The sequence below is a fragment of the Coffea eugenioides genome, chromosome 1, assembly GCF_003713205.1.
Source record: "Coffea eugenioides isolate CCC68of chromosome 1, Ceug_1.0, whole genome shotgun sequence".
In the NCBI taxonomy this organism is placed as follows: domain Eukaryota; kingdom Viridiplantae; phylum Streptophyta; class Magnoliopsida; order Gentianales; family Rubiaceae; genus Coffea; species Coffea eugenioides.
The window spans coordinates 3,876,758-3,895,075 of record NC_040035.1 but is presented as its reverse complement, the minus strand read 5'-3'; the positions used below and the strand labels follow the sequence as shown (position 1 = coordinate 3,895,075).

Below are 18,318 nucleotides of genomic sequence, written 5' to 3'. Positions count from 1 at the left end.
TTCAATTTTATCAAGGAGCATATAATATTTCATGTTCTTCATTCACAGTGGCTGAGCCAAAACTCTAAAACAACATTTCTAATTTCTAATTCCGAATATATATTGAAAGGCATCTCATACGTCATCCTACTTAAGGGTGATAGTTATTTGTTTGAGTATGATGGATAACTTGATTTTGCATTCATACCAACCAAAACAAATTATATATACTTAAAAAATGGAAAGTCGGTAACTATTAAGAAATCCACTTGGGCATTTTGGCTGAGACAATACTTCGAGAAAAATTAGCAAATCCTAAAAGGTTTCAAACGTGTCTTGAACTTGTTAAGAAATTGGCTTAAATTCTTTTAGGTAGATTTCTTATCTTGTGTGGAAGTAACTAGTTTCCTAATTGGTTCTTGTTACTTGAAGTAGTAGCCAAGAAGTATTCTATTTAGTTTAGGAAATAGTATTGGTTTCCAATTGTTATTTGATTTTTTGGCAGTAATGTTCCCTATAAATAGATGAGTTGGCATACCACACAAGGGATACACAAGAGAGACACAAGGGCAAGATGTAGCCTTATACCTGGGGTGTGAGAGAGGGTTCTTGGGAGATGAGAGATGGTATACAAGGGTTGGGTTTGGGTTCAAGTTGTATTCTTGTATAGGGTTTTCCTCTCATAATAAAGAACGTGTTTCTCTCCGTGGATGTAGGCTCAATGGTGGAGTCGAACCACGTTAAATATTGTGTGTCATTTATCTTTCCTGCTTGTGGCTTGTTCCTCATTAAATTGTTGTGCACTTGATGTCTCAATAGTTGTTTGTTCCGCGCCTGGATCCTAACAGAACTTAATACATCAACAAAGAGCCCAACAACAATGTTTCGTTTGATCACTGAATTTGCTTATTCCTTGAACTAGATTATTCCCTTTCGTAATTAAATTCTCAGACTGATAATACTCCAATTAGCTAAAAAAACTATTTAAAATATCTAGCTTTCTTACCATTAGCTAGTAGAGTAATTGAACTATTTGTTGTTCTTCCTCATTCATTGATGTTTGTGTATAGTTTTGTTCCGTTTCATAATTTCAACTTGTCTTCTATTCTGTCAACCCCTTACGCTAAACTAATTGGACAACATTAAAACAAGAAACCAACAAATGATCAGATTTTTTACCATAAAATATCTGCTTATATATACCTTTTCTTTTCTTTTCTTTTTTTTGCCCTTTTTCATTTGTGCGTAGGCACAAGATAAGCATGAAAAAGAAATGCTCTTTAGTGGAAGGAGTGATACTAGACCACTTATCTTGTGCCGTTGGACAATAAAATAAAAAACCTTGCGTACAAATTATAAATACTTGATTTGATTTGATTTTGTAAATTTGAGTTGATTGTCTCAATTAGCAAGAGGTTCCTTGTATTACTTATTTTTCTTATTTTCATTTTGTATTTGAATTAATCTTTCCTGCACTGACTGTGTATACACCGTCAGCGTTAGATAAATGATAGATGTGCAAAATTTGAATTTGAAATTCAACTTTTACACATATGTTATTAATCCAACGGTAATAGTGTACACACTGTCAATGTATATAAGATTTATTCTTTGTATTTTACCCTATATATAGGCTCCTAATGTAGTACAATAAGCACACCTTGAATACATAGAAATCTGGTTTCCATTCTCCTCCTTCCACCGCATTTCCTAAAACAAAACATACAAACCAAGGGAGCAATTAAGCGAGCAAAACACAAGACAAGGCACTAGCTATGGGCAGTTTGGTGGGACATGTGATCCCTGGAATTGGCTTCTTTCTGATCGGGCTTTGGCATTTGGTTAACCATATGAGGCTTCACTTTCTCCATCCAATTTCCAACTTCAAAAATCAGGTACTTAGAACTTTTCTTCCTGATGGGAGGCTGCGTTGCCTATATATTTATGGAACTCTTCGTTGGTCCTGCCAGGCAGCAACCATTGGATCCTGATGGCACCATCCCATCGCACCATCTTCGTAACTTTGAGCACACAAACATAGCCTTCTCTCTCTTTATCTATGCACTTTTCTCCTTCATTCTTGACAAAATCCAGCCCCCAGCTCAATATGGCCTAACTCTAATGCTAGGAGCCATTGCTTTTGGCCAACAATTTCTCCTCTTCCATTTCCACTCTACTGATCACATGGGTCTGGAAGGCCAATACCACTGGTTTCACCAAATTGTCATACTTGTCTCATTTTTCACTATCCTTTTAGGCATAGGTTACCCAAAGAGTTTCTTGAATAACTTCGCAAGGTCTCTGAGCATCTTGTTTCAAGGAATTTGGATGATGGTCATGAGAATCATGCTTTACACACCAGAGTATATTCCCAAAGGCTGTTTCATAAACTCGGAAGGTGGACACAGTTTTGTCAGTTGCCAAGATGATGAAGCCCTTGAAAGGGCTAAATCATTAGTGAATATTCAGTTTAGCTGGAACTTAATTGGTGTTACAGTTTTTGGTGTGTGTCTTTATTTGGGATTATACAAAATGTTAGCTGGAAAAGTTGAGTATCAATCTTTAAAAACACTGGAGGATGAGACTCAGAAAAGGATCAAAGTCTCTTCTTTTAACGAGCCTACTGCAATGTTGGCTTAATGAACCACATCGTGTCAGACTTTGAAGGACCAAAAAGTGAATAAAGAACGAGAAAAGGTTCGTATTAGTGTGATATTGTCTGGTTTGCCTTGATGGCATTTAGTATGGGGTTCAATTGGTTGTACTGTTCAATGGAGAAAATAGAAAGTGATTTATAGGATAAAAATTATTCAGAAGTTTGTAATCCGAATATGGATTCTGTACTTTATGATCAATTTGTTCAATGCATGGTACCTCTTGATCTTTTGCTGCTAGGTTTATTGCTAACTCTAACTTTAAATCCTAAATGTTGCAAATGATTGTCCTATTTTTCTCATTGGTAGAGTGCATTACATCTCAGCTATGATCTTCCTTCATCCTTCCAGCATTGGCGTTCCTATTTCCGTTTATTTGATAAATCGTGCGAGAAATGACCTGTGATATTTGATGTGTAAAAGTTGTAAGTTGATATGCTTCTCAATCGTGGAGGAGTGTCCGGAGGTGCAATAACATTTTGAATTCAACAAGTTTCATTTAGTTTGAAAATTTTAACAAAGGATTTGAAATTCATCTAAATCGTTCTAGTTATTTGGATTACTTGATAGGCATTTAAATTTTTAATACACCAACTATTAAAATATATTTTAAATAATAGAACAATTTGTAAATTATAAATTCAAATATCTCCTAAATAATATAAACAACTAGAGGGATTTGAGAGGATTTTAAATCCGTAGTCAAATCTCTCAATCCAAACACATATGTGAAATTGGGGTTTAGCATTGGAATGGGGCTTGACTGTATGTGGACATTCTTTTTTTTTTTTTTTGATAGAAAAGATCATTTCATTTAAACAAATCTGCACTAATGACAAAAAATACATTAAACAAACATGACATCAATACATATAGATATGAAATTAATAGACATAATAGATCTAAATAAACAATAGAAATAAAGATAACATTAATGTTCTTATATATCTTCCATCCGGATGAATCACTCTAGCCCAATACATCAGTGCATGCCTGCTGACAATCAAATTTGATTAAAACTAGTTCAAGTCCAAAAAAAAATTTTGATCTGACAATAATTGAGAAATTGTAGATCTGAGAAACTAGATTCTAGATCTACAAAATCTTAAATTTCACAAAGATAAAACCTAAAAATCTCTCACAAGAAAATATGTAGAAGAGAATAAAACTCTCACTAGAACAATCTAAAAAAAAAAAAAGAAACTCTCACTAAAAGATCCTAGGAGAGAAGAATCTCTCATTAGGAAATCTTAGGAGAGAATTTATTTAAATAAGACAAATTAAAAAATATAAAAGTGTACTTCCTCTCAAGGGAAAAGACTAGATTTGATCTCTCTCCCATGGGAGAGATAAAGAAGATTTTGATTAGAAGTGTTATAGAGAGAAGGAAGAGAGACAAGTTTTAGACGCGTGCGTTACTAATGACATACACATTCTTGCTTAGTGACACGGAAGCGTACTAACAGAAGAGTTATACAAACGTCTTCCAAAAAAAAACACAATGATAATACACGATCAATTCTTAGTAGTAAGATTCAAACGAATCTTGAACACTTGAGTTAGCATATACAAGAAATGTTGAATAAATCAACTCAAAAGTATGTGGTGTGCTATTGTTTGGTTTGCCTTGATGGTTATTAAGTATGGGGCTTGTTCTTCTGTTTGTTGTAATGTACAAAGGAGAAAATAAAAGGTTGTTTGTCGGAGGAGTTTACTTTAATTTGTTATTGAAAGAACCTAACAAAACAAATTTGTAAATGTCTATTTATGTTCGGATCTGGATAACAATCTGCATTTCAAGATTGATTTATGTTTAATTGTTTAGAACCTCTGGATCTTTTAATGCAATTATCTTCTCAACGTTGTAATTATTCAAACAAATATTTTGGGAAGTCAATATAATAGGCATTTTTCCTATATTTATATAGGTGGATTCGAGTATCTATGAGTGATGATGCCACTATTTAAGTACGTAATAGTAATAAAATGTTACTTCACTTGCAACATCACATATCTTATTCATAATACAAATTGTAGTACAAAGTGATTTTTAGGTTAGCAGCATGATATTTTCATGAAAGTTCTAGCACACCATCATATAATTTTGTTCTTTTTTTTTTTGTAATCAACCACCAAATAATTTCATTTGATAGTTTAAAATGAAAACTATTTAGTAATTTTTCATTCTCATTTCAGCATTAAAATACACAAAGAGTTTGCTGTTTAAAGTTTCAAATCTCCATGCCTTATTTACGGAATCAAGTAACCTTTTCATCAACTCTTTTGTTCATCAAAAGTTTCTCTCTCTCTCTCTCTATTTTTTTTCGCAGCACAGTAACCATTTAACAATATCCCAATGAGACCTCAATATTGACGAAAGTTTACTTCTTTAAACATTTGCTATTAAAACTTTATACTTCAAAAAGCCTAAAAGGGTAATAACGTAGTAACCAGAAAAATCACTTTTGAGTACTATACAACACCAATATGTGTGTGTGTTGGTCGGAAGTTTTTGCCTACATTTATATAGTGAATATATTATGAACGAAATCAACCTGTCTCTAGCCATTTATAAGTATTGCATGTCGTTGTTCAACCAAGGATTAAAAATTCACCTGAAAATTCAGAAATTAATCCTCTCAAATTTCAAGTTTAGCCCTGGATTGTCTTGAGAAATGTTGTCTAGGACCACCGAAATTCCCCATCAAACCCCACACAAGGAGTTCCAGAAAAGGTGTGAGATCTAGAGGGAATCATCTCTTTGATCAGTCCTAGATTGACTTGGTACATTAGCTAAAACTAGCAATCATGAATAAATTCAACATGAACCTACCATTTCTCAGTTGAATTCTTACACTTGATTGATATCCAAGACAAAAGCATGGACATCAAGTTCCTGGGACTAAAAGACATCAGTAAGGGCAAAATATACTTCCCTTTGGTTTAGAACTTTTTCACATAACTCCCCTATATTTTTAAAAGCTATACATCCCCTCATAGTTTAGATTAAAGTATCAAAATGATAAAAGAGACAACTAAAATATCAAAAGTACCCCTATAAAAATTTGAAAATTATTTATTAACCATGGGGGGTTATATATATATCTATATTGAAAATCATAAGAGAGTTGTATGGTAAACCACTAAACCATAAGGGAGTTATATAGTAAAACATAAAACCATACGCGGTTAGAGTGTTATGCATATTATATTTATATATTTTGGTCATTTCAGCCATTTTAGTTTTTAAATAAAGGTAATTTTGACATTTTTCATGGATTCCGTTACAAATAATCATTTCCATCGCTTTGATACTTTAATCCAAATTATGAAGGGATTATATATGATTTTTGAAACTATAAGGGGTTATGTACAAAATCGTTCAACCACCGGGAGATAAAGTGTATTTTGCCCTATCAATAATGAAGCCTCTATTATTCTGAAGTAGGGGTGCAATTCAATCGAGCAGCTTGGCTTGAACTCGCAACTAGCTTAGTCAACTGCTTACTGGAGCTCAGTCAATGCTGAGTTCGAGTCGAGTTCGAGCTACTCGATTGAGGTTTCGAGTCAAGATCGAGTATGTATATCATATACTCGAGAGTTCATCAAGCTCTATTGAGCATTCGATGTAATATTTAATTAATACATTATAAATAATTAAATTAGCTTTTTAGGCTGATTATTTGCAATATTTACGACTCGAGGTTGATATCAAGAGCGGGTCGAATTCAAGCCTTTCCAGTATTACGTCAAACCGAGCTCAAACTTTGTTCAAACAACTCGCTTGAGTTCGAGTCTGAGTACTACTACTAGACATCGAGTTCGAGCTCTGAGTATGGTGATACTCGAGTTTGACTCGACTTGATATTACCCCTATTTTGAAGCTTAAGTGTGACAACAAATTCATTTTTTAGAACTTTGTTATCTACCTCAATTTCTCACCTTGCCATCCAAAACTTACCAAGAAGAGCCAGTATTAGAGGAGTTGGCTTCAGCAACCACCGTCTATGTCAGGTCGATCTTTTACTAATTTGTTCAACAGAAACCTCCTATATTAGAAGATTGATAGTAAGTAGAGTTGCAGACTATTGGACGATTGAGTGTATACCATTGAACTGATATCTAGTAGAATCAGGGATGAAGACCAACAGCCTGCATAACGGTGAAAGACTTCGTGCCTTTTTCAAAAATTTCATCCCTGATAGATCTAGAGAAAGAATGGTAATTGCTAGCATTCTCTCTCTTTTTAATTTTTTATTTTCATTCTTGTTGTATTTTATAGTTGGGGTGTGGACCGTGTGATATAGAAAACATTTTGATTGGTGTTTGGTAAAGATACATGTTTGATGAGTTCAGATGTGACTCATATTATAGATTCTTGATTATATAGTCTACCAGATCCTATGATCAACTTTTTCTTCTTAAGAATTTCATTGTGATCTGATCATCAAATGATTGAGTTTTACTTATATATCAATATCTTAAGAATTTCATTATGATCTGAAACTCCTGGATTTTAACCTTCCAAGTGCCAATAGGCCAAAGTAGACTGGAGATCTGACGAACTTGAGGCAGCTGAATGTTGTTTATATGAGGTGATAAGATGGCTTGCTGATACCTGAGACAAGAAGGTGGAGAAATTTTGGTATTCGCATGGGGGTTGTCTAGAGAAGGGATAGCTAAAAAAATCAAATGATTTGTAATGATGGCTGGTTGATAAGTTGAAGTGAGGCTGTTGTAGATTCTCTTGATGAAACACTAGTTGCAATTTGCAAATCGTCCGATCCATTGTTCATTTACTTATCAGTTTCCTTCTAAAGACTTCGATATTTTTACCATCTGATGATCTATTTGCTTGTTTCTACTTTGACAATTACAAGATCATCTTAAGCAGAAACTAGTAACAATCAATTCAATACTAATGATGCATGAGGGTTGTAGATATGCACTTTCTGAAGTAGATTCGTTTACATTCTTGCTATACATTGAGCTATTTTTTACTTGGCAGAAAATCCTATCAGCATTTACATCGTATATGAAATGAAAGCTATCTCCAAGTCCATACATAAGGGATTGATATGGAAATAAGTGGCCTGTTTAGGTGGGAAGAATTGAAGATGACTTCTTTTTCCTCAAAGGCTAGGCTGAATTTGGTAAGGACAATACTGTGGAACTTGGAGATTTTTTAGTTTTTCAATATGATGGCAATTGTGTTTATGATGTAATATTACTTGGCCACAATGCTTGTGAAAAGAAAGGAGTTGGAGCTTTTAAAGTAAAGGAAAAGGAGGAGGAAACTAAGGGGTTTGAAGAGGATGATGAGGTGAAAGAAGGATGGGACGAAGAAGGGAAATCTAATGAGTTTGGAAAAGAAGAAGAAGAGGAGGCAGAAGATGACACTAACAAGGTTGAAAAAAAAGAAGAAGAAGTAAAGGACGACGAGAAAGAAACTAATGAAGATAAAGAGGAAGAGAGCTACTCTGATGCAACTGAAATGGACGAGGATTCTGACTATAAGATGGAAAAGAAAGATGATAGCAGTTAGGAAGAAGAAGAAGAGGAATGAGATGTCTACAAAGGCTTGCAAACGATCAAAAGAGGTAAGCATGGTAAGTTTCTAAGGCTTTGATGTGCTCTAAGTTCATTAGCAACTATACATCAATTTCACAACCCAATCATTAATTAAGCCAGGAAACAAAGGAACAAACTACTCTATAATCCTTCGAGGTTGTGGAATTGATATTATTATTTAGTCTGAAGTTTCATTTATTTAATCTGTTTACCTACTTCACATTCACTTAACACTGATTTACTTAATCATACAAAAGCTAAAGCTGTTAAAGGTGAGAACTGTAAACTAAGAAGGAAGAGAAAATACTCTTTTCATTATTCTTTTAGACTACACAATGCATAAATATATACACAAGTGTAAGTTGATTTAGATCCTAAAATCATGCTAATCTAAATCAACTTATAATCTAATCAAATCTTCTAATATCTGATACTATAATCAAAATAAATCAAATCAAATCTTTTCTAATATCTACAATATCAAATCAAATCATATATGTATGATTTTTACAATATCAGATCACATATCTACAACATTCCCCTTCAAAATGAAGTATAGATGTTAACTATACCCATTTTAGCACAAATATAATCAATTCTCGAACCACTTAGAGATTTAGTAAAAATATCAGCTAACTACTCTCCAGTTCTCACATGATTGGTTGAGATCAGGTTTTGCTGAATTTTTTCACGAACAAAGTGGCAATCAATTTCGATATGCTTTGTTCTCTCATGAAAAATTGGATTTGATGCTATATGAAGGGCAGCGTGATTGTCACACCATAATTTCATTGAAAGTGAATTATTGATTTTCATCTCACACAATAATCGATGTATCCATATAAGTTCACAAGTGGACTATACCATAAACCGATATTCAAACTCTGCACTAGAGCAAGATATTACATTTTATTTCTTACTTTTCTATGATACCAAATTACCTCCAACGAAGACACAAAATTTAGTTGTAGATCTTCAATCAATTTTAGAACCTGCCCAATCTCCATCTGAGAAGCATTCAACATGAGATGGCCATGATTACCATATAGTATACCACGCCTTGGAACTCCTTTAGGGTAACACAAGATTTGCTCTAAAACTGCCCAATGAGTTGTTTTTGGTGAGGACATAAATTGATTCACAATACTAACTGGATATGCACTGTCCGGACAAGTCACAATAAGATAATTCAACTTCCCTACTAATCTGAAAATAACTCTCCATCATCTGCTGTAAGTTGTATGTTAGGGATTATTGGTGCACTACTTGACTTAACACCTAACTTTCTTGTTGCTTTCAAAAGATCAAGAACATACTTCCGTTGGCATGAGAAGATACTTTGTTTACATCTTGTAACTCAATGTTTAAAAAGTATTTCAATATACCCAAATCCTTTCTCTAGAAGTGCGATTGAAGAAAATTTTTAAGAATTGCAAAACTTGCAGTGTTACTACCAGTAATAACAATATCATTAACATAAATAACAAGTGGGATAAGACCAGTTTCAGATTGTTGATAAAAGACAGAATAATCAGAATTACACTTCTTCATGCAAACTCTTGAACCACCTTATTGAATCTCTCAAACCAAGCACGCGGACTCTGTTTTAAGCTATATAATGACTTTCGAAATCTACAAACCTTACCAAACTCCTCATGAGTAACAAACTCAGGTGGTTGATCCATATAAATCTCCTCTTGCAAATCTCCATGAAGGAATGCATCCTTAACATGTAACTAGTACAAAGACCAATCATTAGTAGCAACAAGGGAAATAAATAATCGAACAGATGTGAGTTTTGCTATAGGAGAAAATGTGTTTGAGTAATCTACTCCATATGTCTGAACATACCCTTTTGCAGCAAGACGAGTTTTGAGACGAGCAACAAAATCATCAGAATTGACTTTAATAGCAAACACCCATTTACAACCAATAGATTTCTTACCTGTTGATAGATGAACCAAGTCTCAGGTACCATTATTATCTAAAACCATCATTTCTTCCTCCATAGCAGCCCGCCAATCAGGATGTTCCAAAGTCTCAAATAGGTGTTAAGAAAGAGATATTGAATCTAAAAAAACAATAAAACAATGCAATGAGGGAGACAAATAGTCATATGAAACAAATGATGAAACTGGGTAAGTGCACTGTCTTTTATCTTTTTTAAACCAATAGACAAATCAAGACTGGAATGTGGAGACTGAGGAAACGGTGAATCAAGACTCGAATTTATAGACGGAGAAGACGGAGAAGATGGTGAAGGATGTGAGTCTATGTATTTAGAACGATGAGAATACACTTGAGCGATTGGTGGTCTTATAGGAATAGTTGTTGTAACAGTGTAGACTAGAATATCATCTTCCTCGCTCTTACTACCATAGAAATTAGACTAAAAAAAATGGATGTGTTTCAAAAAATGTAACATCAATAGAGACTAAATAACGATCAAAAATTGGAGAATAACATCTATACCCTTTTTGAAGACATGAATAACTCAAAAACAGACATTTGAGAGATTTGAAATCTAATTTAGACACTTGGGGACGAGTATCATAAACAAAATAAGTACAGCTAAATATACGTGGCTCAATGGGGAATAAAAATTGGGTTGAAAACAAAATTGAATAAGAAATCTCACCAGCAAGCACAGAAGGTGACATGCGATTAATTAAGAAACAGACTGTTGAAATAGCATCTACCCAAAATTGCTTAGGAACCTTCATATAAAATATTAGGGCTCTAACAATTTCTAATAAGTGCCTATTTTTCCTTCCAATAACACTATTTTGTGGTGGTGTGTCAGGACATAAAAAGTGGTGAAGGATTCCATTTTCTGACATATATGAATTAAAGGGTTTAGAAAAGTACTCTTTTGCATTATCACTTCTCAAAATGCAGACATGCATATTGAATTATGTTTTTATTTCAGTACAAAATGAACAAAAGATGCTAAATAAATCTGAACGACTTCTCATTAAATATAACCAAGTAACACGAGAGTAATCATTAACAAATGTGACAAAATATTTAAAATCAGACTTAGATACTATTGGACAAAAGCCCCATATATCAGAGTGCACTAATTCAAAAGGGGATACAACCCGTTTATTGACTCTAGGCAAGTAAGGCAAACGATGATGTTTGATAAATTGGCATGACTCACAATCTAAATGGGATAAATTCTAAAAATTTGGAAACAACTTTTTCAATATGGGTAAAAATGGATGACCCAAACGACAGTGAATTTCAAGAAAATTCAAGGTGGATGAACATGCAACAGGTTTCGGCACTTTCATTGAAGGGATTTTAAGTGTATATAGACCGCCAGACTCACGTTCTTTATCAATAATTTTTCCCGTCATAAGATACTGAAAAATATAATATTCAAAAAAGAATGAAACAAAACACTTGATTGCTTTTGTAATTTTACCGACTGAAAGTAGATTAAAAGAAAAATTAGATAAGCATAAGATTGAAGATAAGGGGATAGATGACATAGGGATTGCTACACAGAACCTATAACTGAAGCACATGATCCATCAGTCAAAGTAACATTCGGATGATTTTTGTTAGAATAAAAAGATGAGAAGATACCTTTATTACCGGTCATATGATCTATTGCACTGGAATCGATGACCCATTTGTTAGAAGATGACACAAGACATGTAGTAGATTTACCTGAGTGATCAATAGAAGGAAGGTCAATACTAGAAGATGGGTTATCAGATTTTTGTGAGATCTGAAACCTGATAAAGCGGGCAAACTCATTAGCAGAGATGAATATGGATTTGTCAAAAAGCACCTAATTGTTCTCCAGGGTTGCAAAATTTGCAAATGAGGGATGCTGTTGAGGTCTACCATGAAGGTCCCAACACGTACGTATGGTATGGCCGGTTTCTTAGAGTGATAACAGACTCGTTGATTTGAGTTGTATTGTCCATGACCAGCAGTCCCATTTTTACTACTGTTTCTACTATTATTTCCTCGACCAACTCTACTTCGACTCACAAGAGCACTAGTAATATTAGAAGTCGATAAAGATCCTTTGATTCTTAACACTCGTGTGAAAGTGTCATGGAGGAAAATAATCTCTGGGTTAGAGAAAATTTATATTCGAGCAGCAACAAACTCAATTGGTAATCTTGTAAGAAAACTCATTACAGCCATTTGTTTCCATTGAAACTGTTAAGTTTTTACATCAGTACTAAAAAGAAGGGGAGAATTCAATTCCTCATATACACGTTTAAAATCCATAAAATATTCTGTAAGGGATCTCTGCTAATTTTTCAGACGGTAAATTCCTTACAAACATCATATATATGATTTAAATTACTCTTATCAGAATACAAGAAAGCCAAATAATTTATAAGATCTTTAATAAACTCACAATAATTGATCAGACTGACTATCTCATTATCAATAGAGTTTCGGATCTGCAAAAATAGTTTTACATCTTCTTTTAACCAAATCTTCTTTTCTTCTCCATTAACAGATGGGTCATCAGTGAAATGATCATCTCTATCGATGTTGCGCAGATATATCCGGATAATTTACTCCAATCCAAAAAAAAATTTCCACTCAGCTTGTATTCAGTAACTTTTGATATTGTAGGAATAACATTAGAAATTAATGTTTTCATCTCTCTACCACTACCTATGATATCAGCCATTATAATTCACACAAGAAGGAACTAAAAGTGACTCAATAGGGTTACGTCAAAAGACAAACTGATAACAAAGCCTAAAGTTCTGATACCATGTAAACTAAGAAGGGAGAGAAAACACCCTTTTTCATTATTCTTTTAAACTATATAATGCACAAATATATACACAAGTGTAAGTTGATTTAGATCCTAAAATCACGCTAATCTAAATCAACCTATAATCTAATCAAATCTTCTAATATCTAATATTATAATCAAAGCAAATTAGATCTAATCTTTCCTAATATCTACAATATCAAATTAAATCATATATCTATGATTTCTACGATATCAGATCACATATCTACAACAAAAACCATAGCAGAAGATATACTGAGAAAGAAGAAGAGGAAGGGAAAGAAGTAGAAATAGAGGAAAAGGAGGAAGATAATGAGATTGAAACAAAGGAAGGAAAGAAAGAGAATCGAGCTAATGAGCTTCAAAAAGAAGAGAAAGGAGTGGTGGAGAGTTACACTGATGCAACTGAAATGGTCACGGATTTTGATTGCATAATGGAAGAGGAAGACAATAGTACTGAAAAAGAAGAAGAAAAAGAGGAAGGGGAAATAGCTAAAATAGACAAACCAGTTGACACTATAGCCTCAAAGCATTCCTGCAAAGACTTGAAAATGTTCAAAGGTGGCGATCATAGTAAGTTGCTAAGGTTTGATCTATCCTTGATCCTTCTATGATTATACAATAAGCACTAAATAACGTCAGTTTCACAACTCAATCAATTATTTAAACCAGGACTGTCATCAAGAGATTGCTTTAATTGTACAAGATTGTGAAATTTGCATTATTCTTAAGCATGATTTTTAATAGAATTAACCTATTTACTTCATCACATTTGCTGGACCTCTGATTTTAGTTAATCATGCAGAAGCTAAAGCTGCTAAAGGTAAACGTCGTACCACAAGGAATGTTGACCATTATGGCCGTGATCTTTTCAAGTCTAGACGCATTCCCCAGCCAAAAAATCCTTATTTTGTTATAAAATTAAAGGCAAAGAGAAAAGATGAACTGGTATGTTAGTATTCATCTATTCCCTTTAATATTTCACCTATTTCATTACAAACACATCACATGAATTCCTAGTATTGCTTATCGATTAGAACAAAATTTTGCTGATGATATTCAATGCAGTATGTTCCGATTGATGTTGTGAGAGATCACAATCTTACACTGCCACAAGAGATTATCCTTGTTGACCAACAAGGCCGAGAGCGGACTGCAACTCTTAATCATTGGAAGGATGGCAGACTTTAGTACTATGAAGGATGGGCAAGCCTCTGCAGGATCAACATTGTTGGATATGAAGACACTTGCATTTGTGAGTTTAAGAGAAAAGTTGATGGAGACTACATAGAAGTGCAGATTATTCACCCACAAATTACATAATGCTCAGAATTTGAAGTAACAGCCAAGACTATTCGCATTATGGATTTCAGATTCTAGTTGATGTATTCAGTTCAAGTTGTTTAACTTTCTAGTTAACTAATTGACGTTTAAGGTATCCCCAGTGTGAGGATCGCAAAGTAATTGTGTTTAAAACAATTGCAGTCCACTTCTGGATCATCTTAAGACAAAACACACATTCTTCTGGATCCACTCTACAGGACCTTAGATCGACCATAGGGCGTGTTCTACCCTTACCAAATTGAGTCTGTCCCGTCTGTCCACAGTACTCAATTTTTTCTTGCTGAGTATAACCGAAAAATGAAAGCATACCCGTGGACAAATGTTGACCCCAAACTAGCCGAGAGCAAGACGCATTAGGTCCCTATCCTTTGATAGCCTTCAAAGCTCTTTAACTTTAAAGACTTCAGAATCAACTATTTGGCACAACAAGATTAGGCTGTCACATCCACTGCATCATATCCTTAACCTCCTTAGAGAGCTTTAAACCTTGAGGCCATTTCCCGCTTCCATTACAAATTTACCTTGCCATCTTGTCCGGAGTGTTACACCCAAAACATGTTAAAGAGTTCTGCTCGGAAATGCAATTGTATTGGTCCCAACAGATGCCGCGAAGCATTCCAAAAATTGGTTTGCAATCCATTCCCCACAATCAAAAAATAGTAGTTTGACTCATAATAACAATAATATAATCTTGGATTAGGCTACTTTTTATTTGCTTTAGTTTTGGTCTAAGAGCCAAGTTACCCTTGAAGCAAAGTTGATTCATTTTGGTCTTGGAATTGGAGTGCATCACAAGTTCTATTAGATTCAACATTCTAATTCACAAGCTTTGGGCTGCCTTCTTGAAAGCTAATCCATTCAGCTTATAAACACTCAAGTTGCCAGAGAAATAGACACACACTTATAGCCCAAAACATTTCATAACACAGTTTAATCTTGTATGCACTACTGACTGCACAATTAATTGAGAAAATGATTAATCCATCAGTGCTAACAAAAGTTTTACATGAACAATTCTAGATTATGTAAGTTAATATCAAACATGTTGTGCAAATTGAGCTCGCTCATGTATGTAATATTTTACGCTGATAGTGTAATAATATAAAAGATTAATCCAAAAAGAAAATAATTAGAAGAAAAAATCCGAAAGGAAAAATAGAAGGAAAGAACTTAGAGGTGTCAAAATGGGTGATTTGGATGGGTTTGGCTTCATTAAAATGAATAATGGGTATAAATCAGTCAACTCATTTATACCCATTTAATTAGATGGGCATAAATGGGTAAGTCAAAAAATGAATTGGATAACCCAAACAACCATTTATTTTCATTTTTTATAAACTCATTTAAATTCATTTTTTCAAACTAAATTATCAATTTATACCACCCTTTGCACCTATCATTAGTTTTAAATATTTACTTAAGCCTAATTACCAATTTTTTTTCCATCCATACTCTATGTCACAAAATTATATACTATTTAATCATTGAACAATAAGAATATAAAAATTTGAACTAAGTACAACAAAAGTTAACATATAAACTTAATCCAAAAATTTTGAACCCCTATCATTTTTTCCGTGTGTAAATTTAAAATTTCATTTTGGAAAGGTAGCAAAAGAGGCTAAAACTTATCATAAATTGGTAATACTGAAAAATGAGCAAGTTAACAAACTACAATAAAATAAAATGATAAGATAAAATGAACAAATAATAATAATAATGACACAAAAGTAGTTAACATCATGACAAAATAAAAAATCTAAAAAAAAATGGATGGGGGAAGAGAGGAGGCTTGGGGAAAGACAATTTTAAATGGGTTAATTGGATTTGATGAGTTACCCAACAAATAGATATTATTGGATAACTCATTTATACTCGTATGCAAAAATTTAAGATACCATACCCATCTATTCATGGACGGGTATGGGTAAATTTAGCTAAATATGATTGTTTGCCACCTATAGACAGAACCAAAATTACATAGTTACTGATTTTTTTGCATTAAAATTTAGGAAAAATCTGAAGTAAAGATCATTATGGTGAAGAAACTGTTTTTTAAACACTTTTAGTGATCATTTGATTACCTGTTGGACCGGTCACATAAATAAGATAATACCTAAAAATTTGGTTAGTAAGTTTTGCATAAAAAATAGTAAGTTAACTTGATAAATTAGTAACTTTTATCTCTCAAAAAGTAAATTGGAATAAATATGAAACTTACTTTTTAAAAAAACTAAATTACTACTCTATATTTGAAACTTACCTTTTGGAGTGTAAATTTAGTTCAAGTAATAGTAAATTTTTATAGATTAATAGTAAATCTTGTTGATAGAATAGTGAATTCGGTTAATGGTCAAAACTTACTCGTTTATGGCATAAATTTACTATATTACTTAAAAGACTTATATGAAACAAGTATTAGAAAGTTGATTTGAAATAATGCTAAGATTTTTTATTAATGATTGAAACTTACTATTATATTTAGTAATTTCTTGAAATGTAAATGTATGATATACGATTGTATGTATCATTTATAAATGTGAAGTGTTTAAAGCATTTTAAATATACTATGAAAGCTATTTTTTTCACATGACCTTATAAACTATGTAAGAATTATTTGTCATATTATAAATTCTGAATTATTTTTGAATTTGTGAAAGGTTAGAAAGTTTGGATGACAATAACAACAAATCTTTCGAGTTATATATAGAATAGCACTTATCTATACATCACAATTTTGATATATTAATACCTATGAATATAATAAAATGGTAAATTTTTAATAAATTTATTTTCTGGGTCACAAGTATGAAAGTTAAAGTTGTATTAATGTAGCATAATCTTTTAAAATCATAGTAAATTTGCCCAAAAATTAAGTTCTGTAACTTTCAAATATACTTTGTATCATTTACATTATCGATTTGTTTGCATTTTTTTAATCAAACTCATTTTTTATTGGCAAATGGTACGTAAATTATTATAAAATGTCATTTTATAATAATCATAATTTTTTATAGGTGATTGGTATGTAAACTGCTAAAATTGTCGATTCACAAATGACTAAATCTTACTATCATATGGCATATATTAGTCTGATCGACTAAAAAAATACTGTAATCATGTGTATGTTGATTATTGATTTGAAATTTGCACCACTGTCACTATTTCTATTATTACTGATACAAGTTCTTCTAAGCAATGTAAAACAAAATCAAATAGCTTTCCTTTTGTATGCAGTAGTTATGTTTAGCAGAAAATTACTAAAAGATTTTTGCAATACATAATTTCTCCTCAAATTAGTAACATTTTCTAAATAAATTGGAATAATTTGTAAAATATGTTATTTTTTTCACCAATATAAACAAACGAATTTTGCACTATTAAAAAACAAATGGAAAGAGAGGAGGATGGCATAAATATAAAGGTGAGCAACTACATATGTAGCAGCACATCATTAGTTGAGGTATGATTTGTTTAAAACATCAGTAATTTATTCGTTGGTTGATATACATTGCATATTATTTTTCTACAAATGGAAATACAATTTAGTATATACTAATTATCCATTAACAGAATGTGTAGTTTGAACAGGATCAATTGAGCTCATATTTCATTTTTTTTGTTACTTAGGTTGAATATTTACATTTGAATAGAGTATTGCTATCAGAACTTCAATTATTCTTAATAACACTAATTTTTTGCTGACAAAAGTTGGTCTAGACAATTAATTGTCAATAACAACAATTGCTAAAATATATTTTTGTTAAAATTTTTTTTGAAAAATGACAATCTAAGTCCCAAAAATTTTCTTTTTTGTTTTTTGAAAATATCAACTTGTTAATTCAATTCAAAATGATATTATAATAAAAAAAATATTACTCCTCAAATTGTCATCAATGAGTAGAAGTGACATACAATATGGTAAAACATCTCTCATACATTTGAGATGGATATGTCATACACAATAGATTATATGTGTGCATGTGATTT

The 18,318-nt window shown here is 32.5% G+C and overlaps 1 protein-coding gene and 1 pseudogene across 1 annotated transcript; both read left to right on the top strand.

Moving 5' to 3' along the window:
* Window positions 1–1,754: 1,754 nt before the first annotated feature.
* On the top strand, window positions 1,755–2,619 carry LOC113765813 (annotated as a pseudogene).
* Window positions 2,620–6,770: 4,151 nt separating this feature from the next.
* On the top strand, window positions 6,771–14,175 carry LOC113765802 (cilia- and flagella-associated protein 251-like). Its single transcript, XM_027310057.1, has 6 exons — window positions 6,771–6,854; window positions 7,777–8,173; window positions 12,022–12,079; window positions 13,202–13,557; window positions 13,778–13,932; window positions 14,053–14,175. Exons 1-6 carry the CDS (start codon window positions 6,771–6,773, stop codon window positions 14,173–14,175), a joined length of 1,173 nt encoding a protein of 390 aa, XP_027165858.1.
* The last annotated feature ends 4,143 nt before the right edge of the window (window positions 14,176–18,318 follow it).

Coding starts and splice junctions, on each gene's coding strand:
- LOC113765802 (XM_027310057.1), top strand. CDS start 6,771: ATGAAGACCAACAGCCTGCATAACGGTGAAAGACTTCGTGCCTTTTTC. Junction 6,855..7,776: donor ATAGATCTAGAGAAAGAATG/GTAATTGCTAGC, acceptor CTCAAAGGCTAG/GCTGAATTTGGTAAGGACAA. Junction 12,080..13,201: donor TACCATGAAGGTCCCAACAC/GTACGTATGGTA, acceptor CTACGATATCAG/ATCACATATCTACAACAAAA.